This window comes from Balaenoptera acutorostrata, chromosome 11 (genome assembly GCF_949987535.1).
Source record: "Balaenoptera acutorostrata chromosome 11, mBalAcu1.1, whole genome shotgun sequence".
Classification (NCBI taxonomy): Eukaryota; Metazoa; Chordata; class Mammalia; order Artiodactyla; family Balaenopteridae; genus Balaenoptera; species Balaenoptera acutorostrata.
In genome coordinates, this window is record NC_080074.1 from 40,288,219 (window position 1) to 40,315,071 (window position 26,853).

Consider the following 26,853-nt stretch of genomic DNA (forward strand, 5'->3'; position numbering starts at 1 on the left):
CAGATTAGAGAGTTGCTACGGTCTGAGGTACAGAACAATGTGGTGTCCTTGTTTGGGCATCATTCACAGGCAATGTTCAAGGGTTGCTGAGGGGCCACGACAGCACCACTGCCTGAGGGACCCTCACTTGTTTGCTTTTTGTGTTTTGCTATGTACTGCAGTTTACGTGAACTAAGTGATATGTATTTCTGGATTATATTTAGTTTTAACCAAACTAATCCTCACGAAATGAGCATGTTGCTTAAAGTGATTCCTGAAAAACAATGGTGGCTTAAAAACCTGATAATGCAAATGTATTTCACACAAGTGAAAAATAAGAATGTGACAGAACTGACTGTTTCTCGAGTGAGCTCAGTGTCAGACATGATTCGAAGTAAAAATGATCTATTTCAGGTTAGAGAAGTGACTGAAAATCTTTTTAAAAACATCAAAAACTTCAGTCAGTGTGATCTACTGATTTATATTTACTGTGAATCTCAATTTACAGTAAATATTGTGCCTTTGTGAGGTATTTTTTTTTAATGACACTTCTTTTTAGAACTAAGTGAACTAAACTTGTGAGTTGCTATGTCACAGGGTTAAAACTTTATTTTCAATGACGCATATTTACTAACACAGTAGTTATATTAGTAACATTGGAAGGGAGAATAACATTTTTGTCATTCATAAATGTAAAATGTGTATTTTATTTTTACCATAGGCTTTACTTTTTTTACTTTTAAAGTTTATGATGTCCATTTTATATTATTACAACATTAAATGTACAAAATTTATAAACCTACAATAAACATGTGAGGAAGAAGGTGCTCCAAAAACTTTACTGACTAGAGATCTTCAAACTGATGTTCACTTATTTCATCATTAGACAACCGTATGCTGCTTAAACAATGATTGTAAAGAAGGGGTAGCTCCCCCTCAGCCCTGTCCTCACTTTGATTTTCACAAAATGTTTATCTGTCTTGTAAATAACTCTTTTGGAAAGAGAGAATTTTTGAGAAGAATTGCCTATAACTCCTAAATCAGAGTCTATATCCATCGGTTGAGGGAAACCTTTAATTTCATATCCTGTTGATTTTGTTTCTAATACATAGGGTTTTAAATTATTTTTATACTTTGTTTGGTCTTTTTTGAGACTGTAGTCTCCATAGCAGGACAGACTATGTCCATCTTATTGACTGAATCTCGAGCACCCAATGTAGGGCTTAACCCAGATGGTGATTGACTTGCTGATTATCTCTGGCTTTAAAAACCAGTCGATGAGAAGAGAGGAGCGAGGTGATGACCTGATGGTGATTGGACTTCCTCTCCCTCTGGGATGACAGCACATCTTGGACCAAGAAGTTGACTTAGCCTGGGAAATGAAATTTAAAATCTACTTGTTTTGAGGAATCCTCCTGTATAATCAATAGTGTAATGTTAGTTCATGTTACTTTATACATCGTTTGCTTTTTCAGATATACTGTCAACCTTCCAGAGGTTTGTTCTACATTTCCTAGCCACTCTTTAAATACACAGTGATTTAGACTGTGTCTGCCATTATGGCCTCAGTTGAAAGAAATAACTATAATATTATGCCTAAATGTATTGCCCTTTCTATGGTAACATAATAGGTAATGCTAGGAGTATCAGTCATTAGAATCACACAACATCGTAGTTGGGCTGTGCTAATCAATTTGTCTATAAGTGTAAGTGTAATCTGGATAATTTTATTGTGACATAATGTCAATGTATTCAATTCAGTTCAACTTAACTTTTGATTGGATTCATTTCAATTCGGTTCATACTTTAAGCCCAACATGGGATAAAATGAAATATTTGTATTTTCATTTTATTTCAACCCTTATGGGGCCCTACTTTAGGCAGTGCTAGATGACGGCCATGCAAAAATGAATTAAGTCAGGTCTCTGGCAAAAGGAACTCAGAAAGAGCCAGAGACACCTACAGCATGTGATAAATCACGGGAAGGGGTAACTCCAGTGTGCCTTGGAAACACAGAAAAAGGAATAAATAGGGTGCCTGGCAACCCTGACGATTAAAGAACTCAGTCTCATGAACGAGGAAAGGCATTTATAGGACACGATCGAAGAAAGACAAGCCTGTGATCCAGTGAAATACGTGGACAGTACGAAGGTAAAGATGAATGATGATGGGACTAAAATAACGGAGGAATTTTCCCGGGAAAGCAAATACTTAAATTGCTTCTACCCAGGTTCGTTTGTTTTGTTTTTCTTGCTACTTTGTGCCAAACTGAAAAAAGAAGGAGGAAAAAAGAAAGGCAAGATGTTAGGAAGCTTTTTAGCTTACACCTCTTGAGGCACGACTTCGGAAATGATTAAAGGAAACTAAAACTGCCCAGGAACTCACTGGTTGCATGTGATTGTCTTCCCACTGGGAAGCCGCAGCTCACTGTTTCATGGCTGCTCTTTTTGTGTATTATGTAAACTTGTAAACACTAGTCTCCCCGCCCCTCGCCCCCTTCCCTCTCTCTTTTCTTTTTAGTTGTTGGAAAGAACATAAATTCCTTCTGGACATTATTTTCCAGCAGAAATAAGCACACAGAAAAAAATAAAGAGCGGTTATTTTTTACTCATTAGGGCATTTGCTGTTTATCTGTGAAGTCGCAGGCATTTGCATGTGTTGGCATTTGCAGGCACAGTTGGATATCGTTACTTTGTCACGGTAATCTATAGAGGGTATTAATTGTGAGTCAACTATCATTTTGCAGCTCAAAAGCATTTATTATCTTCTACGGTTGAGGTTTCTACGGTTTGGGGATTATGGCCAATTGAAATTACAGTGTGCATCGTCTAGACAGTGGAATGTAGTGGGTAATCAGACGGGCTTAGGTAACAGACCCAGCTGGAGTGAGGAGCTGGGACCTGCCATTCATTCACTCTGTGACCTTGAGCAAGTCTCTTAATTTTTCCAAGGCTTCGTTTCCTCATTTGCATATGGGGATAATCTTGACTTCATGGGATTAGGATGAAACACTACTAGATTATAGTATTGTCGTTGTCGTTGTCATTATCAGCAATAGTCTTTCATCCTCAATTTTTATCCCTACTTGGTGGGGATAAATCTGTCTTTAATAGATATGCTCTTCCATGTGCTAATACTAGCTTCAGGCTGAGCATGATCACTTAGAGCTTTAGTTCTCACCTAAAATGAGACAGTCTTAGGAGATTGGAGGCACTTAACAGGTTGACCCCCTAACCTACAGCGGTGAGTAGAGCACAATTTTCCACCCAGTGTTTCTGCTAAGCTCGCCTCTAGCCTTTGCTTAGGTGCTGAAATTGAAAGAACCAAGTAAGGATCGCCACTGCTTATACCCGCTGTTCCCAGTTCAGCTCCTTAGAGTTGAGAGTAAGTTCAATTCTTTCCCCACGTATTTGCAGGCAGTTACCATCATGTCCTCTCTAAGTCTGTTCTTTTGTAGCGTTAGCATCTCCAATTCCTTGAACAGTTCTTCAACTGAGACTGGATCTACCCTCTGCATGACCCTGATTTCCCTCTGGATTCGCTTCAGAGTTAAAGTCTCTCCTCTTAAGTGTGTTTCCAGAAACGAATGCAATATTCCAGACTTCTCAGTGTATAGAAGCTCTGTTGCCAGAGTCTCATCTTTGAAATGAATGATCTCGGTTGGTAAGACGATTTCACTGCTGTTTTTACATTTCAGATCAAATGGAAAAGCTAGGGAGGCCATGGCAAGACCCATCCACACCAGCAGCAGTCACACAGAAATAAAAATCGTTGTGCCCATCAACCCACCCAAGATGAAAAAAAAAATCCCATTCCTGCATCTTGCTTGCAAGCAAATGTTAAGTTCTAGTAGCTTTAAAAACCAAGTCCTCTTACAGCATTAAAGATGGCTAGAATAGTTTAGATTAAAAAAAATTTCAAGTGGCAATTATAAGAATCAAAATCTATATGCTATAATTATGTGGGTATGCTAATTTAAAAGATGTATCTATTTACACATGAAAATCTGTATATCTAATTTGGTTTGAGGATAGCATCTTTAACTTTGGGCTAAACTTACGTAATACTTCTCTTGTGAATATTACTCCAGGAATACTAAAGATATCTTGATTTTAAAAAATAAAAGCAGCCTTGATCGCAATATGTTTAAAGAGTTTTTTAAATGTGAGGATCAAGCTGGAATATACCTCCTAATCGCGTGTTTATATCTGCCTTAGCATCCTGTGAAGCTCTGACACTTATCCCTGGAATATAGATAGTCTTCAGGTTCTTAGCTTCACAGAAAATGCTTCCTAAGCAATTGGTTTAAACTTGGGTCAGCGTGGCTAGTTTGAGAGAGACACAGTTCAACATTACTGATGTGGGCAAAATTAGCGATTAGTTAAATAACAAATCAAAGTGACATAGAGGGTTCATCTCTGCTGTAGGGCACAACAGTTTTTCACATTTCTTCCCCCAGAGTTGCTCTGGGACCAGGCCCTGCCCCTTCTAGTCAAATTAACAAAGCAACACCAGGTTCCATCTTATGGTGTTTTCATTTTAGAGAGAGTTTATCCAGCTTCCAGGCATGAACTTGATAATTAGGATGAGAGAGGTTCTATTCTGTATTCCTATTTATTAGCCCAATCTTGGGCCTGTGATCATAAAGAACCACTTGAGAGAGAACTCTGGTATCTTAGAAAATTCATATAACTTAGAGTTGAAAATGGTAGAAATATATCCTTGAGAAATACACTACTGGTCTTATTTCTTATAAAATATACAAGGTCTTGTGGCCAAGAATTAATGGAAGAGGGGAGCAGGAATTGTTAGCCTTGGGATGTTCTCCTAGAGTAGGTGAGTCCTAGCAGGTGACTGCCATCCAAATAATGGGGGTGCATTCTTTAAACATACACAATATGAGCCATACAGGACTATATTTTCTAGGAACCAGGATATGGTGAGAAAAATAGTCAACCAAGAACTGTCTTTGGCTTAAAAATAACCAACACTTACATGGTGCTGTCAACTCAGAGTTTCCACCTGACATTACTTCATTTGCTTACGTGACAACCTTGCTGTTATTAATACCCCAATTGTATAAACAAGAAGACAGGATCAGAAAGGTTAAAAGGCTTCAGATCCAAATTTTCCAATGCGGTTACTGTTGCTTTCCCACTGCATCCTGCTGTCTCTCAGGAGACGGTCCGTTTACGGCTGAGTTGCAACTCCACTGGAGGCCGAGGAGGCAAGGACAAATGCTGGTATTTTCAGATGGGTCTTTATTATTAGGCTTTGCCCTGTAATAACTGTTAAATCATGCCTAAGGCATGCCTTTTGGCAAGGTCAGGGCACATATAAAGCCTTTCTATAAAGTTAAATTCCTATTGGGAGGCTTTTAAGGGTTTTATATTTTAATGAAGTTATTAAAATGAAAGTTCAGACTTGCATAATTCATAAGCATTCACTGCCTCTTTTAAAATCTCTGCCACAAAAAAAAAATTTCTCTGCCACAAAACTCTTCTTAAAAATTTTTCAGTGAAATTCTTATATAAAACATGAGCACGCCTTCCAGTTAAGATTAAAATAGGTATCTAATTAAAGTAAACTGAAACTTCCCTATAATATAATACAGCTCTTTAGGCTGCTTTCATTTATAATGTTTTCACTGCATGTAAAGAAGGTACTATAAAACTCAAGAGTATTTTCTACACCTTGAATTGGCAACTTTCAGTATAAGTAGCTTTCACATGTTTAAGTAGTTTTGTAAAATCTAGAACTTGAGAAATTTTCTTAAAAATATTGGTTTTGACTTTGTAAAGGTATATATTTTTACTTTGACTATAGTGACTGTCGCAGATATCTCCAACTTGCTATCAAAACAATGCTGCTGGACTGAGTGTGTTAAAGGATTCAAACGCCTGCAAATATAGCTGATGAAAATCTGAAAATCTACACGCTAATGACCTGATTTTTTTTTTTTTGTATTCTTTGCAATCAGTCAAGGTTGTCTTTTTAAGCAACAGTTTTAGGTTTTGAACTTAAGGTAATTGCATCTTACTTTAAAATCCTTTCCTAGTTAGAGGGCATGATGAGACTGTATAAACGTAATATTTTACCTTTTAGCAACAGGAGCCAGGATAAGAAGCAGTGAGAAAAATTTAGAAACATTAAAAAAAAAAAAAAAATGGGAAATTTCCCCCATTGTGTTTCTTTCTCTTATTGATCTGTAGAAACTCTATGTATTATAGGGATATTAATGCCTTTGGTTTCTTCCAATCTGTTAATGGCACTTTAATATTAATTTGGAAGGAACTGACATCTTTACTATAGTATAGTACTACCCAGGAGCACATTATTCTATTTAGGTCTTGCTTCAAGTCCTTTGAAGTTAAATAGTTTTCCTCACAGTTATATTTATAAGGGAATTACTAAATATGTTATGGTACATCCAAACAAAGAGATGTCATACAACTAGTAGAAGTAATGTCACATCTATACATACTGTCCTAGAAGGATTCTATTATATATTGCTAGGTGAAAAAATATTAACATAATATATTTTTTATGATCTCATTTTTATAAAATGCATATATTATATGTGCGTATATAATTTATATAAATCAAAAAATCTTGATGTGAAGTTTCAAATTGTTTCCTTGAGACACTGAACTATCTGCATGGAAAGGGATTAGAGGGAGTAGTTTGGGGGCTTAATTTTCTACCTTCCATTTGAAATCAGTGGTGGGGTTACAGGTTATTTTAATTTTATTAAGCTTCTCTATAATTTGAAAACTAAAAATTGAGGGAAATAGTTTAACAGTGCTATGTGTGAAAGCATTTGTTTCCTTAATTAGGATATGAAAGTCTATAATACTATAAACAAATGGCAGCTGTAACAACTGTAGATAACTGTGACATCTCACAGTTCCATATGTACGCGTATGAGCTCTGCAAGTGTGCTATCACTAAATGCATTCAGCTCTTTTTGGTTCACATGGGACAGTTAATCACACTGTCGTATTGTTGGTTGAAATCAGTAGTTTGAAGTCTAGAAGTTAAGTCAGTCACCATGTTGCTTTAGTTTTGAGCAAAAGCAGTTTGAGCTTTCCCAAGGAGATCAAATAATGTGCTGATCTCATATTTTCAAGTTACAAAGTTAATTTCCTAAGGAAACACTTAAAATCTTTTTTTGTGTGTGTGTAGAAGAAAAAAGTTATAGAAAACCTCCTAGTTTTCCTGGGAGCATTGAGAATGATATGTAGCAAAAATTAGGCCCTTACGAATTGGAAAAGGCAACGAGCTGCTATGGTCTCTTGACTTTTATAAGGAGTTAGTCTATAAAGCAATGAACAAGTAAGATGCTGAGTCATGGCCTTATCTGTTCATGCTGGGCTAAAGTTGTGACTAGGGGACGGTTTTTGTCTTTACTTCTTCACTGGAAAATGTCTTTATGACCCTCACTGAGGAATAACTATAGTAACGCGTGCATTTCTGGGTTACTCTTTTCCTTTATTTCCTGGAGATAATCTGTTTCCCTTTTTTTTTTTTTTTTTTTTAAAAACTACTAAGGGAGTGGGGGAATAAAGGAAAAAAGAAATCTGAAAATGACAGCTGAAATCAATTTCAATAACTACATGTTATGTTTCTGATCTTATTTCTTAGTTGCTGTTTCTATTATACAATTACTACTCTATGATGCCGAAAGGATTTCATTAAATGGAAGAAATTAAGTCAGATCAGTTGGAAGGTGAAGGAGAAATAACCAGTTAGATTGGCAGAATCTTAAAATCTGTAACTGGTTGTTTAGGCAGGGAAGCTGAAGTATGCCCCCTCACATATGTTCCAGGGCCTCTGACAAGGCAAACATATGTAGACACCATCTCTGCTCTCAAAGTAGCTCTTGGTACAAGCAAGTGGCAAGGCTATAAAAAGGAAGGAAAAAGAATGATTAAATTTATAACAAATTAGGAATAAGGGATTAAGGGACCAAATACAAACAGTATATCCTTTTGAAAGTGGAGGTGACTATAATAAAGTGTAATTTTTTTTTAAAAAGATTGTTTTTGATGTTTCTATTTCTCTGAGCATTGTTGTGGTGTTTCAGACTCAATAGTATTTCCCCTTTTTGTTACCTAACTGTTCCAGGCTGAATGGGAAACTGGCAGTCTCATAAAAGGAAGTGAAAAATGGCAAAGATATTTGCAATATTTTTTTAACTTCTGAAAGTTTAAGTATAGTTAATTTATAATGTTGACACAAATGTGATATATTTTTAATAGTTTTATTTTAAAACATTATCAAATACATATAATAGAGATAATAAAATCTCTTAAAGCCCACCAAATACAGTTTTAAAAACAAAAGTATTTTGGGGCTTTAATCCTGCCGGTGCAATTACCTATTAAATCTGACCTTCCCTATTCCTTTCTTACATACTGAATGGAGAGCAGAGGATAGAATGGAAACTCAAGGATGCAAATATAGCCCTTCTGGGTTGAACAGCTAGTGAGCTTTGCAGCTGTGGGGTCTGTTTCTGATGGTTACTCATGGAAAGGCACCTGGGGGTCCTACAAGACAACATACAATAAAGGTTTAGAGATGTCCCCTTTCAAGCCTATAACTCAAAACAGACCCATACATTGATCTTAACCCATTCCATCTCCTAGAACAACAAGTTTTACTACCGAACTGTAAAGTAGCAGAGAAAATGTGATGAACAATTTGAGCAGAAAGGTGCCTTTGAGATGATTCTCAATGGCCCTCCCTTTTATCTATTCTCTTTCAAGCATCAAAGTCACTTCCTAATTGTAGCATTGTGGGACGTGATAAACAGGTAGGTCTTACTCTGGCTCTACCTTTCATGATTTTCAGACTTTAATCATATCTCTGCTCAGCTTTCCTTTGCCAGACTACAAAGTCGCAATCTTCTTAGCCTGTTCTCACACACAGCCTCTTCATCCCTGCGCTAGCCGCCTGTCTGGCAGCTGGTCCTTTAACCCCGCTCTCTTTCCTAAGGTCAGACTGTAACCGCAGGCACTCCACGCGTGAATGAGCTTTAGTCTGGGACAAAGGCAGGGCATTTTTTCCCTCTCGTATTTATAAAATCTTCCACAACAACACCAAGCCTCTTTGGTTGTAGTGGCACACTTGATAAATGTCTTCAATGGATGGCTCTACGTGACTTTTCTTGGCTTATAATAGACCCTATTATTTTATACTCTAACTTTTTTTTTTTTCCTTTCAATATATTACTTCTAAGCTTGACTACACTGAAGCTCATCTATCACACTTTGGATTACTCAGCCTAGCAAGGTTTGTTTTTTTTCTTTTTCTTTTGGATTGATTCACTGAGCTTGGAATTTCAGTGGCTGGAAATGTGGATGTTACCTTCAAAATTGGAGTTTCAAGGTGACTAGTAAAAATTCAGATTTCTTTGGAACTATTTGCACTTCTCCATATGTGGATCTCATTAACATTGTCCAGCTGAGCTCTATTTTCCTGGTAGTTGTCTGTTGCAATTCAAGTTTCTTCAGTCTTATTATTTAAACATGTAATATCGGCCCACAGAGTCCCATAGCACTTTATAGGGGCAGTAAGCTTTTGTACTATTAAATCATATCTCCCCCCCATCCCAATCATATCATACACACTGTTGTCCAGAATCAGCCCTTGATATTGAGTAGTGGGTAAAATTTTTCTTTAGTCTTCTTCTACCACCTAATAGGCACTCAAATCCTTTAGACTTGGGCTTTCTTCCATATTGTTCTAGCAACATCCCTACGTCTCTACCACTAATAAGCTGAAACTACACTGTTTTGTATTTTGTCCTCTTTTGTGCATAAAGAATCAGTCACTAAAATAACATACCAGTCTGTACACTGAAACTGACATGGTCCTTTCAGCCTGGAAATCTATTACTATTTGATGTCTGATCTTATGAACTCATTGATCCTGTCTTTGCCATCTAAGTAACCAAAACCTAATTGAACAATCAACCAGTGAATTTATATTAGTGGCTTCCATGGTCTAATTTCAGTTTGGGCATGAAGGAATTTTGGAATCAGGTAGCATTTTTGGCCATCTCTCAAACTATAACAGGTAGTTAGCCATCTGTCATCCAGGTTGAACCTGGTGAGGAAGGATAATGCCTGAGGAGTCAAGTTTTATTCATGGAGTCGGAAGACTGCTTGGCTTGACATCCTAAATCTGCCAAATACTGATTCTGTGACCTTGGGAAAGTTACTTACCTCTCTGTGCTTTACTTCTACCAATAAAATAGCATTAAAAATAGTATCTACCTCATAGGGTTGTAAGTGGGGGTTAAATCACTTAGCACACGTAAAGCGTTTAGGAGGATGTCTGGCTCACATTGTGCTACGTGAGGGTCTGCTGTTATTTTTACTTGTTTAGTCAAGGACTGGCATAGTGCCTGGCACTGAGTGGGTATTCAAATGTTTGTTGTATGATTTGATATGTACCTGCCGGCTAAAGGACTTATTTAGGAGTTTTTGTGCTGTTCTGAACTAATGCGTTTCAGCTAATCATTCATTTTTTCTGATATCAAATCTACCCCACATCCCACATCTCCTCTTCTCATTTCATCCAAACCACTTATTCCTTCAGGTGTAGCATCTCTCTCTATTCTGTGGTAATTGTGGCTGGATCTCACATTGTAGGATGATCCAGTTTAAAGACTTGTCATTTCTTTTTCAGATCAACTTGTTCACATCTTAGGGATTCAGACTATTTTATCAATATTATAATTAAGCCTTTTGAAGTGTCACAGAATTTTATATTATAACATTCAAGCCTAAAATTAGGATGAAGCCTTCTGACATCATGGCCAACTTATTATGCATACTCCTATCTCGTTAGCTCAATAAGATGCCAGTTTATTTGCATGTTATTGCTTGACCCTGATATCATGGCCAATTAATTTGCATATCCCTATCTAATTGGCTCAATAAGTTTTTGCCACTTGATTTGTTGGCCCAGCTCCCAGACTAGTGTCTTTCAGTCCAAATCAATTGAATTTGGAGTGGTTTTCTTTGTCATGCTTTCAACACCAATGGAAGGACAGTTAAGAGTGGTGATCATGAATGTATAAAGGAACTGCCTATTGCTTTTGTTTTTGGTTGGAAAAAACTGAAGAAGAAAAGACAGTAATTTAGATATGTGGGCAAGGTATTTCTCAGGGAAGAGGATACTGAACTGATTTAAAAAAAAAAAAAAAGGACTTCTTAAGGAAATTCCAGTGGATGAAGCAAAGGATGTATTCTATATCACTGATAAAAATTATAACTTGGAGTTGGGCTGACCTGGACCTCAGCTAAAAAATTATGATGTAGAATTTAAGCCTCTAAAGCATAGTTTACTTTTTCTTTTTTTAAAAAAAGAATTGTGACATAAATTGACAAACATTGTAAGTGCAAGTTGTTCAATGCGTTGATTTCAAACAAATACATTGCAATATGATTCCCACCCTAGCTTCAGCTAACTCTATACATTCCCTATATAGTTTCCTATTAAGATGCATAAGAATAACATGGGGGAATGTTTAAAATGCAATTTCCAGGTTCCCAGCCGTAGATATTCAGTTATAGTTTGGTCTGAGGTGGTCCGTGAAATCTTAAATTTTAACATGTACCTTGGATGATTCTGACGTAGGTAGAATATCACATCTTGATGTCTGGTGCTTGAAAGAACGATAGGCCTGTGCTCATTCATGGTTTCTATGTGGAATCTAGTGATTCCCCAAGGTTGGGTGAGTTGCCCTTTCCTAGATAACTTCCAAAATTTAAATTGGCTCTATTTTCCAAATTCTATTTCTAGGACAGTAGAAATGACAAGACAAACCCATAACAAATTTAAAAAAAATTACATCTTGAAGAAAGGAAAGGAGTGCGTGTGTGGGGGGGGGGGCGGGGCCAGCAGGGCTGGGGAAGCATGGTCAATCATACCGGGTTAGGTGTCAGGGGCTTGTCCACACACTGGCAGTTTGCTGTAAAGCAGTGGTGACTTCTTTACCACCGTGTGCCTCCTTTCTTCCTCTCCCATCATCTCCCTCAAGTAGGTGGTGCTGTTTGTGAAATCCATCGCCCTTTCCTTTGGAACTTAGATGCTTTGGGGGACCTCTCTACCCCTGCTCTTTGCTTTTCGCAGTATAAATTCCATAGTGATGAGACAGGTCTGGGGACGGCCAGGAAGAGGACTGGAGGTGGGACTTGGTGTGGAAAGTGAAAGGGAGAAAAGATGGTAAGAGAGAACAGTTTCTATTCACAATAGCCAAGACATGGAAAAACCTAAATGTCCACTGACAGATGAATGGATAAAGAAGGTGTGGTACACATATAGGATGGAATACTATTCAGCCATACAAAAGAGTGAAATAATGCCATTTGCAGCAACATGGATGGACCTAGAGATTGTCATACTGAGTGAACTAAGAGAAAGACAAATACCATATGATATCACTTATATGTGGAATCTAAAATATGGTACAAATGAACCTATCTATGAAACAGAAACAGACTCACAGACATAGAGAACAGACTTGTGGTTGCCAAGGGGGAGGGACAGAGTGGGAGTTCGGGGTTAGACTATCATATATAGAATGGATAAACAATAAGGTCCTACTGTATAGCACAGGGAACTATATTCAATGTCCTGAGATAAACCATAATGGAAAAGAATATAAAAAAGAATGTATACATATATGTACAATGGAATCACTTTCCTGCACAGCAGAAATTAACACAACATTGTAAATCAACTATACTTCAATAAATAAATAAAGTAAATCAAAAAAGAGAGAACAGTTTCCACCACGCTCTCTCCAACCAGCCCTCAGGATGTCTTTGACCTGATCCTACCTCGTAGTTACCTCTCCAGGTCCTTGACCTCCAGCAGACTGCTGGAATAGGGGCATATCATTTTAGTCCTTCCTATGTTTTCCCAGCATTCTCTTGCTGCCAATGATTGTCATACTTTTGATGTTCTCTTCACAATATAGGTGAACACAAACCATATCAAGGGGGCAGGGCTGCAGATTTTTACCTTGATTTACTTGCCATGGTTCCTAGCAGTACAAACATTTAGAAACATTTCAAAAGAATTCTGTCCTAGCTTCAGGGGAAGAGGGAAAGGGAGCAGTCTTTGAGATGTTCTATGTTGGGGAATTGTAGGACCTGGACTTCAGTCCCAGCTCTACCATCTACAAATTAGGTGACGTTGAATGTCAGTAACGACAAAAGCAATGGCCAGTATTCAATGCCATGTATGTGACAGACGTGGAGCAAGATGATTTACGTATATTATCTAGTGTCTCTAAGCTTCAATTTTCTGAGAATATCACCTTCAGAAACTACCTTACAGGTCTATCTTGAGGACCACGTGAGAAAACCAACTTAGAAAAGGTTTTCTAAATTAGTAAAGTGTTTTATAACTATGTGCTAATGACTTCTTAACACTTGAAAACAATTTTCAGATTAAAGTTGAAAATTAGAACTTCTCCCTAATACAGAAACTCAAAAGCTTACTATCACTTCCATTTTGCTGGTTCAGAAGTTTTGTCTTTTCTTCTTGGAACAGTTATGTACTTGTTGGAAAACTTTCAGAATTTTGTTTAACTTGTGATGTAAAGCCTAAACTGAATTTAGAGTCTTGACATTCCTCTTTAAAGCTGTACTCAGAAGTCTCAAATTTCTGGGATGACCAAAAAAAAAAACCTGAGAAGAGTAACTGTAACATATTCAGGGACAAGAAATTAGGAGCAAGGTATCTAGTTATTTCTGACTTGTGAGTCTACATGGGTAGAAATTCGAATATAAAAATTATACAGCTAAAAAATGCAAGACATATATAGAACCTCACACCTTTAGGAATTCTCAACTTTTCTGATGCTTTCAATTTCTTAGACCTCTTTGCTATAGACTGAATGTTAATGTCCCTTTAAAAAATCATACGTTGAAACAGGGTCCTCAATGCGATGGTATTTGGAGGTGGGACCTTTGGGAGGTGATTAGGTCTTGAGGGTCGAGCCCTCATGGAAGAGATTAGTGACCTTATAAAAGAGACCCCAAAGAGCTCCCTTGCTCCTTCTACCACATTGAGGACACAGAGAAAATATCCATCTGTGAACCAGGAAGGAGGTTCTCATCAGACACAGAACCTATTGGCACCTTAATCCTAGATGTCTCAGCCTCCAGAACTGTGAGATATTTCTGTTTATGAGACACCCATGTTATGGTATTCTGTTATAGCAGCCTGAATGGACTAAGGCACTCTTCATACTCTACCTCAATTTTTACGAAAACATTTATTTGAAGGGAGACTTACTCCAGAAGTGCAGATGTATATTAAGTTGTGGTTACTAGGCAGGAGGCTTGAGTTTTTTCCAAGTACAGGGCACAAAAGCTGCTCATTTCCTACTGCACCTACTTGCACCTGAAGAACAGCCTTGTAGCCTGCAAGACTCAAGATTTCAATACAAATAGCTAGATTCAGAACCCCTAGCTGGTGCTCACAAATACTTGAGCGCTAGAACAGGAAGCATCAAAGTTCAAGTGTCTACTGTAGATATATGAATGGTCCAATCAAGTTTGTCACTGTAAAGTAAGAGTTGGGATTTGCATGGCTTGTTATATTGCGTATATGATAGAGGCAAAATCTTGGAGCCATGCTTTTTGAATTAACACAGTAGAAAAGAAAGAAACTGACTGTGTTGAAGAGTAGTAAGAAATTATTTTAAAAGATGTTCCTATTTCTTCTTCAGTATTTTTTGTTTAATCCCATATATTGTCTTAATTTGATATTGGGACTTAGAATACAGGTGTCTACTGATATCTCTTTGTCTGAATTGACCAGCCAATCCCATCAAACTTTTTTCCCACTAAATCAAGGAACTGGTTAAACTATCCATTGGTTGCTTTCACATTTTGCATATTTAGCCCAAGATTTGATAAGGTTACTAATAGAAATAATTACAATAATAGTAAGCACTTTAGTGTGCTTTCATTTATTTCTCACAATAACCTTATAAATAAGATTCTCTAATTACTCCCACTTTACAGATAATGCAGCTGAGGCTTAGAAAGCTAGATAACTTGTCTAATGTCAAATTGCTAACAGTGGGAGACTGGGATTTAAACACTGGCAAAAAACCCATTTTGGTTCCAGTCTACTAGCCATTTCCAGCAAATGTAGTTTGGCATTTGAATTACCTGGAAGGACCTCGTTATATAATTTTGGTCTCCTTGGACATAGGTCAACTTGCTTTGAGACAGACCATCCAAGTGCTTAAAGTTATTTTAATGGTAAGTAGGTTAAACAAATTTGAAATGCAAGACTTGTTTTTTCAGGCCATAGCTCCTTTGTAAATAATTGATTATTCATTCAGCAGCTCAGCTCAGTGCTACCAGTCAGTGCGGGCATGGTGGGATGTACAAATATAGAGCACAGTCTAGTGAGAGAAGCGTGATGTTTGAAGGGTGAAAACAAACTACTGGCATTTAAAAAAGGAAAAAATTTGTTCTTTTAGGATGGATCAAAAAAGTCTTCATTGAGTCCCTCCACGTAAAATGCTGTCTGTCCCAGGCACCCCTATGGCTCACTTCTTCACCTCTTCCAGGTTGTTGCCAAAAGGTTACCTACTCACGGGTCTTCCTCCAACCACCCCATTTAAAGCGTCTCCCCCAACATTCCTTATTCTACTTCCCTGCTTTGCTTTCTTCATAGCACTTATCACCTCTTGGTGTACAACGTGCTTTTCTTATTTATTGGCTTCCTGTCTGTTTCCCCACATTACAATGTAATCTGTATGAGGGCAGGGTCCTTTGGCTGTTTTATCCACTGATGTAAACCTGGTTTCAGAACAATGCCTAACATAAAGTAGGGACACAATACATAGTTGTTCAATGGATGGAGGAAATAAGACTTAAGCTGGGCCTGAAGAATGGATAGGGTTGGGCTTCCCTGGTGGTGCAGTGGTTGGGAGTCCGCCTACCAATGCAGGGGACGTGGGTTCGAGCCCTGGTCCAGGAAGATCCCACATGCCACGGAGCAGCTAGGCCCGTGTGCCACAACTCCTGAGCCTGCGCTCTAGAGCCCACGAGCCACAACTCCTGGGCCCGAGTGCCACAATTACTGAAGCCCGCGTGCCTAGAGCCTGTGCTCCACAACAGGAGAGGCCATTGCAGTGAGAAGCCCGCGCACCGCAACGAAGAGTAGCCCCTGCTCACCGCAACTGGAGAAAGCCCGCACGCAGCAACGAAGACCCAAGGCAGCCAAAAATAAATAAATAAGTAAATTTATAAAAAAAAAAAAAAAAAAAAAAAAAAAAAGAATGGATAGGGTTTAGCTACACCTTGGTGGATGGAAGAGATTCCAGGTGAAGGAAACAACTTAAGCAAACAGGAGGCAGCAAATCCCATCGCCTGTTCTGGGGACTAGTGTGCTGGTCAACTTGGTTCAAATATAGGTATATGGTGGGGCGTAGTCTGGAAGTATCTATATTATGTAGACCTGAGTGATTATGACTTAATTTTACAGGCAGCAGGAAGCCCATATGATTAGGACTCTTTAAGGATATTTCAAGGCTAAATATCCTTAATTTAATATTTAACTGTTCGACCAAATCATTCCAGGTAATTCAAATTTAGGGGTGGAACTGGGTTAGGTGGGTCGTGAAGCTACTATAATTGTAAACCCTGGCAAAACAGCCCACTTTGGTTCCAGTTAACTAGCTATTTTCAGCAAATGTAATTTGGCATTTGAAAAAAGAATATATTTTTTTCTTTTTTATAGAATTACGAAGATTGAATTAGATATGACCTCTGGCCTTGCCCCTTTCATGTCACAGTGTTGAGTTAGCACAATGGGTAGTAGGGGTCATGCCAGGAGCCCTTCCTTCACTGGGATAGCTAGCAATTACCCAACTACACATGGTTATGACTGCAAGCCACATAAATAATGTCCTGCTAGACCCAGCTTCCCATAGCTAAACCTCAAAAATGCCTGTAGCCTCTCTGATGCTGCTGAACAACAAGAGAGATGGATGATGGAAGAAGCGTCAGAGTGTCAAGAGGCACAAACTGTGATTAACAAATTGTGGGTGAAATATCTATCTGTGACCATGGGGACTCCTTTCTAGGACTTTGGGAGAAGACAGAACAAATAAGGGACCCTGAAGTTACTGGCTTCATGGTAGAGTTGCTTCTGGAACTCTGAAGAAGGGTGTAAGGTGAATTGGGAGGAAGACCAGGAGAGCACTAGATAGAGGTGATGAGGAGGTGGTTGGCATAGGAGTTTGGAAAGGAGTGTGGGAGAGAGGATACAGAGAACTATATGATGATAGTTGGCTATTGAACCAAAGGAAGCGGAAAGGTCAAAGGCGTCTGAGGTCAGACTTCAAGATACTAAGTAGAATTCTGGGGGTAAACTGTTCTCGTGCCTAAAAATTTATCTGCACATTAAATACTCTTTTGTTTTAGGTTTAAATACATTGCATTTATTATTATTACTGATGTTCAAATTATCACATCTTTGGCCAGTGGAAGCCTCTTCAAGGTGACTCTTAAGCCTGTTGACATGACCCCATTAGTCTTTGATAGTTTCCTTGCTTTCTGGTATGACGAGATGTTCTAGGCTTGTCTTGTATACCTTCCTTTGCCACACCTGGAATCTACCATTTCTCCAATAAGCTCCAGGTTCTTCTAGTGAGAAATTGTATTTTCACACCATTTCTGGTTCTGGGATGGTCATGGCTACTAGGTCAGTCTTTGTTTCTAGGCCTTTTTACTGGACAGAGCCAGGAAAAGGTGGATGTGTATAGACACATACATATGTGTATGCATATATTTTGCATCTTAGGCACAATAAATACTCTACATTTTTAAAAGAAACTGCTCATTGCTTGAAACTTGCTCTGTTAATGCCATTAGGCAATGAAAGCAGCAAGTTTTAAATGGGGTCTTAGTGACATGAAAGAAGTAGTGCAGTTTCCCCAGGCGATGTATTTATAAAGAGAAGTAAATTTAGGCACCAGGAGAATTTGGTTGACAAATTAGTGGTTCAGTAAGTGGAACCTTAGCTTTAGCATATTTTAGCTGTTATACTTTAGAATATAAAATCACCATGCTGCATGAGGGTGACCTTTCGAAGTTTGCAATATTTTTATTAGAGAAAGCGCTGAATAACCAGTAATGTTGGTTCTAATTCCATAGCCATGAACAGTGACAACTACAGTCTATTTTTGACCCTGTGCCATATCAAGAAAATTCCTGACACTTTAATGAGTTACTAGAAGATCAAGAGTATAACTGATTTAATCACACAGAGAAGAAAATAAAAACAATTGTGTTCAGCTGTGGAAATGACAAGTCCTTGAGCTGACTTTGCTTTTGAGCAAGTATAATGGACTTGAGGACACGGGGAGGGGGAAGGGGAAGCTGGGACGAAGTGAGAGAGTGGCATGGACATATATACACTACCAAACGTAAAGTAGATAGCTAGTGGGAAGCAACCGCATAGCACAGGGAGATCAGCTCTGTGCTTTGTGACCACCTAGAGGGGTGGGATAGCAAGGGTGGGAGGGAGACGCAAGAGGGAGGAGATATGGGGACATATGTATATGTATAGCTGATTCACTTTGTTATACAGCAGAAACTAACACACCATTGTAAAGCAATTATATTCCAATAAAGGTGTTAAAAAAAAATACTTCACTCACTTAAAAAAAAAAAAGAATATACTTTACTCACTTTTTTTAAAACTAAAATTGGGTTGTACAGAACTTTAAATCCCAAAATTTCCCCATCCCCAACATAAGCTGTAGAGAATAAATGCATTACCATGAGGATTCACCCTCAGATTTTATTGTTCACGTATATTTGAAATGCTGCATGTTCACACAAAACAGTATTGCTAAAAACTATCTTAGGCTATATACTTACCTAATATTTGTCTTTTATTATATAAATTATTAACCTAATGAGCCTCAGATAAAACAGTATTTTTCATATCATAAATGAATTTTGACCAAAAAACAAAACCAAAAAAAAGGAACAAAATTATAATTGGTCATAGGTGTTGCCTTTCAAAAGAGAAGCAGTTTTTCAGCTTTCAGAGCTATAGGATTCACAATTGATACCTGGGCTGTGAAGCGGGAAAATAGGTTTCATCTTCTCTGCTAATTCTAATAAATTGAGAGTGGCTTCCTGGGTCTCTGTGTTGGGATGAATTCTGACACTGCTTCCAGGCTCCATGGGAAAGGGAATTGTGACCAGTTAAGGGGTGGGGCATCGCGGCACGTGTGCTGTGCACTCGGTATCCACGATGAAACAGCATCAAAAAACACAGTAAACATCAGACTCACCAGACAAGCCACCCACATCCATCTTCTTCAGGTTCTTTGCCTCAAGAATGACAACAGTCAGTTTGCCAGCAGTAGGTACGTAGCGAAGGGAGAAGCAGATATCACCCAATTTCTCTTGCTATGAAAACAAATAAGAAAGTATAAGTAATTTTTCAAATAAAGGTGAATGTGGTTTGTACATAAACACTGTAAACTCCTCAGAGAGGGGGATTATGAGAATTAGAATTTGAAAACTCTTAACGTTCACTGGCATTTACCCAGTGGTCTTTCATTCACTAAGGTGTCATCAAGAGTGACTGTAACTCATTTCAGTTTTTAAGTAGCTCATCTGTACTTTAATATTCATCAAAATATATCCATAATTCAGTGGTTCAGGAGATGGGACGAAGACGACTTTTTAAGAGACTGCTTTCTGAATAGTACTGCAAAACTCTTGGCAAAAATTCATAACTTGATTAAATAGCTTTGAAAAGAGCCTAACACTTTTTTGGTAGAATCAACCTACCTACTTTTTTGTCTTTTGACATTTCAAATAGGATTATGTGTAATACTTAGACTTTTGGGGGAAAAAGACTTGCTTTCGTGTTCCATTAAAATTCTATTTATTGATGAGAAATTGTAAATTCCTAATAGCAGAAAGGCAAAAAGGCAAAAACGTATATAAGTTTTTGCACTTTTAGTTTTACTCATTTCAAGTGAGGTCTAACTTTCTTTTTCCTTATCCTAAAATTTATAAAAATCTAAGTGGTGGGTCAAAAAAGTGAAATACACAGTAACACAAAGTTTCTCATATACCCTCACGTTATTTCATTGGTATCATATTTTAGTATCAAGAACATTCACCAAGCCTATATTTGAGCATTTCTGAATAACTGAAGAGTTTAAAATGATGATGTTATATAGAACTATTTTCTTTTTCAGAAAAGACGCCTATGGGTTCTCCCCCCTTAAGTGTTTTACTCTTTAGGATAACTAAGAACTTTGGTAATTGAACATGAGGAAGATTTTTGCATTCATATTTAAAAGCATGAGAGACGGGGCAAGGGTGTGCAGTTTGTTGTATTCTCAGATGCTGGAGGTGCTAGACTGCTCGCTGACATACGGGATTAAGTATATGTATGGCAAATCAGGGTTTATTTCTTTGTATCTTTTCCCTGCCCACCCCCCCTCCAATAGTAATTCCAAAGAAGGTAATGGTTGTGTCAGACTTTTGCAGCTAGATTTCTAACATAGGAATGAGGTACAGAAGGCCACAGCCTCAGGTCTTCTCCTGTTGGACTCCTAATATGGCTGTTTTTGGCCTTCTCTGTGTCTTGACATATGTTAAATTGGCTAAATTAACTGCCTAGATGTAATCCAACAAATTAAGAAAATGCAATTCCTTTTTTTTTTGGGTACTCATTAAATCCATCTTTCAAAAAGGAAAGGGTATCTACCTGTTCTATAATTTATCGATAGGTGAGAAGTAATATATTCAACGTCTGTGTGTGTGCACGCGTGCGCGCACGTGAGAGAGAGAGAGAGAGAGAGAGAGAGGAAGAGAGAAATGGTACTTTCTGCTTATGTAATGCTTTTGAAAATATCACCACATGTGTGTATAGCCATGGTTCTTTCATTCCTTGAGTTCCCATAGCACCTTACCCACATATCTCTTATGTTACTACGGACTTTTTTTGGTCTAACTGTGCATGTCTTAATTTCCCCACATGACTAAAAACTCCTTGAAGACAAGGTCCTTCCCTGAATTATCACTTTCCACATATTTTCAAAAAGTAAATACATGGAAATTGGAGCTAATTCCCCCATTTTGAATTATCTAGGTCATACCTCTCTTCCACTAGTGTAGATAATAGTTACTTCTAATGTGCCTACTCACCCCTAGGAATTAATGTACATATCAGGGGAATCTAGTGGACTAGATTACATTTCATAGTCTCTGAAAATACAGAACAGGCCTCGATAGCACAGAAATTAATACAAAGGATGGACAAATTCACCTGAACCTTAGGAGACAAAAGAAAGGTAAATTAACAAAACTGCTGTTCAGAAATGCTCATCAGGAGGGTTCTTTTTGCAGGAGTCTATTTGCCACAATAGCCTTCCTGGGGGGATGCTGGAGAACTACATCACTCTAAGCATCCTAATCAGGTGTTCTCTCTTAAATGACGCCGCTCTTCATGGCCCATAATCTAATTCCACAATTTATAGGCATCTCAGGTGTTCTAAACAAAGAGTTGTCATAACTTCTAGTATACTTTTATTCTTCAATCTTAGGATATATAGGGAATCTTTAAGATTTTACATATTTAGTTTCAGAAGAAAGCAGTTGCAGTTTGAAAAACCATACCTCAAGTAGAAGAAATATGTCAAGTTACCTGTAATTTTAAAGCTATGGGATGGGGGAAGTATGAGTGACTGAATTTCAAAGTGGATATTTTGGGAGAAAGGGAAATAGAGAAAAGTACTTATTTTAGCACCTTTTACAGATCTCCATTTAATTCATTAACTTAGGAACTTGAACATGTAAGATTTCATTTGCTCATAAAATCATCATAATTGGTATACCAAATTAAGCATGTATTTTTATGTTAATCAACTGAAGTTGCTTTTCAGTGCTTTAAAATTTTTAAACTCGGTTTACATAAGGTTACCTGATGTGTCAGCATGGAGCTAATGCTCAAAGGCTTTTGACTTGATCCTGAGTTTTCTTTACTATCAGACTGTCATCTGGAATGATAGAAACTAATATTCCTAATTGACCGCCCACTAGGATATTCTCCTTTCACTTTTAGATTGTCTTACTAAATGGATGTTCATTAGCAAACCCTCCCCTCAACTGTTTGCCTTTTCAATACCCTTACCTGTCAGGGTCACTAACTAATCTGTTTCCAGTGGCTACCTTACCTTTTGTTTTCCTCTAGTCATTCAGCCCACAAGTCTTGGCATTTCTTTTTTTGGGTAATGTATGTTCAACTGTATTTTTTCTTTCACTTTTTTCTGCCACCATCATCAGCATAACCTCTACCCTCACCACCTCCACTTCCAATATGACCTGCATCTCTACCATTTGCTGCCATCACTACCATCACCCTACACCATGGCCTCCACCACTACCGCTATCCCCTCCACCTCCATTTCCACTCTGTGAGATTATGCCCTAAATACTTCTCTCATCTCTTTTGAAATAGTCTGAGCAAAGATTTCTTTAAGTCATAGTCTCACCAAAGTCCAATGTAGACCGCATACTAATGCCAAGCTAATCTTTCAAAGGTCCAAACCCATCTTCCTGGCTTTCAAGAAGCTCTATACTTTGCCCTAACTATCCAAATCTTTTTCTTCAACTTCATTACCTACTCAATCTTCAGAATATATTTTGAATTTGACCGTATCTCCCCATTTAGAGGGCCATCATTCTAGTTCAAGAAGGGTGACCAACCACCCTCATTTGCTTAAGACTCTACTGGTTTAAGCCTCACAAGTCCTGTATACTGGGAAACTTCTGTCCCAGGCAAACCATGACTATTGGTAACCTTAAGTCTAAATCATCACATAATTCCTGAACTAGACTTCTCTAACAGCCTCCTGATAGCCACTCTGTTTCAACTGTTGCTCCTTTCTAGACTCTTCCTCACACAAAAGGCAGACTGATCCTTTTAAAGTGGAAACCTGGTCATGAGACAATCCTACTCAAAACCCTTCAATGTATTCCCATTTCACTTAGAATAATCTGTATTCCTTACACTTAAAGGCCTTATAGATGGGGGTCTGACCCCTCCATCTCCTACCATTATACTCCCAATCTTACTTCCTCTCCTCCAAACCTGTTAGGTACACTTTGACCTCAGACCCTTTGCCTATGCTCTTCCTTCTGCCTGCAGTATTCTTCCCCCAGATACTATCATGGATTGTTCTATTAGTTTGCTCAGCTTTCTGCTTTACACATCACCTCTTTAGAGACCTTTTATATGGCCATACTATCTGAAGAGGTTCCATCCACTCCTAAACACTCACACTACCTACCCCCATGCCCTGGTTTTTTTTTTTTTCATCCTAGCACATATTGCTTGAAGTTCTATTTTGTTGAGGTTTTCCCCACCAGAGTATGAGATCCACAAGAGATGGCTGGCACAGAGCAGAGCCATATATGCCTATTGATGGAATAAATGCAGATTCCCTACTATCAATTATAGTCAATGTCCTCAGTATCCACAGGTTGGGTTCTCCATGGAAGCAAACTGATTTGCAAGTGGGAGATTGGGATGTGTCCTATGAATCAACACCTGTGGGAAAGTGCAGAAAGCAGGATGGCTCGGGTGGAGAAGTTGGGCTATGATGCAGTCACACCAAAGGCCTCAGTCGATCCTATGGGAAGTTCTGGAGCTAAAATAGCTCTTCAGAGATGTTCTAAATTCTGAAGAGATGAGTTTTAGGCTCCTGAATCCACCAGTCTTTGGATGTGGCCTTTCCCCACATCTTGGACCAGGGTCTCCTCAGCTGTGAGGGACATTCTAAGGAGGAGGAACTCAGTTGTTACGAGTGTCAGCCATCAACACTCTTGGCCAGTGGAATAAATGCCTTCATCATGAAGATGGTGCAAGACTCTGTGTGTGTGGAGGGGTCACCACAGCAATGACTACGTCTCTATGAGCTATCTTCCTTCCCGTCACCAGATTTTTGCTTAGGAAATTCATCTACAATGTCTGTAGTCCCTTATTATGCCTAATTAAATTACCCCAACCATTAAGCCCTAGTCCAAGTTCCATATCTTTAAGTATCTCCGTAGTGCACAAGGATTTCTACTAGTAATTAATTGCTTTATAGCCAGTAGTATGGTGCCTAGAGATATTTTCCCCTATTCATATTTGTGAGTTCCCCTCACCCTAATCTCCAGAAGAAGAGGGATTGTACTTGATACTACCTTATAAGGCACATGATAGGGGGCTTAGAAATAACTGTTGGTTGATTGCATTGAAAAGAGAGCCTTACCAGTCTTGTTTTCTAAACAGCATGGACACTAGTACTCGATATATCAACAGTGTTTCTAGTTAATCAACAAGTCAACTAATGAATATATTCAGAGGTCTTTCTTTGTTCCTAGTGCTGTAGACATGGCTCTGTTAGTCCTTTCATGAAACTGGAAACGAAAACATTTCTGGAAGTGTAGTTTTTATAAGATAATTTCAAGACCCTATGGGGTTGCAGCCGACAGATGAGTGCTTTTGCTGGTATGATTAGCTCATGAAGGGGTCTTATTACTATTAGAAATCTCAGCTTTATGTATAATTTATTTTAGTCAATTGCCTTGATCACTAGGTGGAAACTGCCAGTTAGTGTTAGAAAGTTCCAACTGTGAGATTCAGAGAAATTAACATGCTCTTTTAGAATATGGAGCTGACAATCAGAAATCACCTTTGTTCTGAGCAGCTTGATAATTTTGATATTTTTTTAAAAGCATCCACTGAGTAGAGTAGACATGAATTAATGATTTAATATAGACAACTACAGTAATACCTTTCCTTTTTGAAAAGCATTATAGATACTAGAACAGAGGTCATCTCCATTGGGTAAATAAAAAGCTTGATTAAAATGAATATTTGCTGGCTTTTATAGCACCATCCATCATTTTATGTGTAAAGAGAGGTGTTCACTTTAATGATCTTTGCAAATGGGGCTAAGTTCACACACTTGTTGGAAATGCTGTACTTTTGAATGAGTTTTAAAAAGGTATCTGAATTGACTTAATGCTATGACATTTTAAAAGGACATATTCTATTTATGTTAATCTTAAGATTTTTCTATGTGTTAAACTGGAGATATTCTCTCTGAATAGAAGGTTTTTTTCTGAGGTTGGGCATCTATTTAGAGGTGACAGACAAATGGCAGTCCAATCTCTCAAAATGAAAATCTAGACTATTTGCGTATTCTCCATTTGTAAAAATACAAAGATATTATTCATTTATAGGAAAGGTCAATGTCAGGTTTTTAATTTTAATAACAGATAGGGTGGCTTTAAATATATCCTTTGTGTGGTAGTATCTTTCAAATTCATTTTATTCCCATAACTACTCTCCTACCCCTGAAGTATCTGCCAAATCGGTATTTACATCTAATGGTCCAGATGGTCACAGTGTGAAATGTTGCTGCGGATGTACCCAGGCTAAAAAGACTGAATCTGGCCTAGTGTGCAAATGGACAGTAAATGGTTCAGGAGAATGAGACTATGTTATTTCTTTTAATACTTATTTTGTGAGGTTACTATGTAATTGATTAACTTCGTATTCATTCAACTATTCATTCATTTCTTACTAAGCAATGATTAAGTTCCATCATAAACTCTTCCAGGGTCTAGTCTAGGTTCCATAGATACCTAGAGGAATAAGATGACTTTAAACAAGTTCAGAATGTAGTAGAAAGACAAATTTAAACAGAATAACAATATCATGTGTTAACTGCACTGAACAGGTGACACAAATACTCTGGAGACAAAGAGGAGAAGGTTGAAACTTGCCAGGGTCTAGTGATAGAATTAAGGAAGGAAGACTTTATTTGGAGATTTATACCCCCAATAATCAAAGATAAATTTTTCCAGCCACCCCAAATAAACATCCTTTGTAAAACAAATGTGCTTGCCATGCAAATGTAGCTTTAGGACAAGTCTTTCAGCTTTCCCCTTTCAGCTAGAGCTAGTGTCTATGGGGGGTTGGTGACATGTAAGTGTGCTTGAAGAGCCAATACCTGAGCTGAGATGGGAAGATTCCACAGGAAGAGTCAATGTGAACCCCTTGAAGGACAGGGCAAGAATGTTCCAGGCACGGGGATACATGTGCAAAGTCTCTAAGCGCTTAAACAAGTTACTCTTCTATAAGTATAAAATGTATGTAATTTAATTAAGGACAGCTTTCTATTTATGATTTATATCTTCAAAATTTTTTCACTATATCTTTCACTTCTACTTTGATGAAGAGATACACTTGTAGTCCTATTAGAAATAAGAATTAACAGCAGAAAAGTGGATATTCTCAAGTGCTCTAAAAATGATGAAAATAGAAAATCAAAATGCCTATTAAAATAACAGTACAGTGCAGTACAGAGTGATGGAGAGAGTACTGGACTGAGACACAGGCATTAAATATTTGTTCATCAAACATTTATTGGGCATCTCCTATGGGCCACCACTGTCCTAGATACCAGGACACAATAAAGCATACAAAACCAAGGAACAAAATAAACATGGTAAAATACAAGACAAAGTAAAGTAGTTAGAAGAGTGCTTGGCACATAAAACGTACTATGTGAGTGCTTGCTATTATAACAAAAATCCTATTTCAACTACCTTCTTCCCCATACATAGTGCCATATATAGGGAAGAGGGTAGTTGAAATAGGCACTATCTAGAGAAGCCAAACTTCTTGAATGAATTGCCTACAATCACTGTCCCTATTTGTTCATGTTCTACTGATTTCTTCCTTACTTTATTGAATTGAAATGATTTCTGCCAAGTTTTCAAATGACATCCATCT

At 37.9% G+C, this 26,853-nt stretch overlaps 1 protein-coding gene and 1 long non-coding RNA gene across 5 annotated transcripts in view; one reads left to right on the top strand and one right to left on the bottom strand.

Moving 5' to 3' along the window:
* SYT1 (synaptotagmin 1) overlaps positions 1-26,853 on the bottom strand; it is a 537,233-nt gene that overhangs the window by 69,762 nt on the left and 440,618 nt on the right. For both annotated transcript variants that reach the window (XM_007194974.3, XM_007194973.3), the window contains exon 9: positions 19,334-19,451. In XM_007194974.3, coding sequence (XP_007195036.1) covers positions 19,334-19,451 — 118 coding nt within the window. The remainder of the gene's footprint in view (positions 1-19,333; positions 19,452-26,853) is intronic.
* LOC102997960 (uncharacterized) overlaps positions 1-26,853 on the top strand; it is a 289,513-nt gene that overhangs the window by 23,266 nt on the left and 239,394 nt on the right. The window contains exon 1 of one of the 3 annotated variants that reach the window (XR_009009738.1): positions 2,044-2,130. The exons of 1 other annotated variant lie outside the window; for it this stretch is intronic. This is a non-coding gene — a long non-coding RNA (uncharacterized LOC102997960). Of the gene's footprint in view, positions 1-2,043; positions 2,131-9,113; positions 9,274-26,853 lie in introns of those variants that run through there. One more of the 3 variants, XR_452230.2, reaches the window with a different exon arrangement.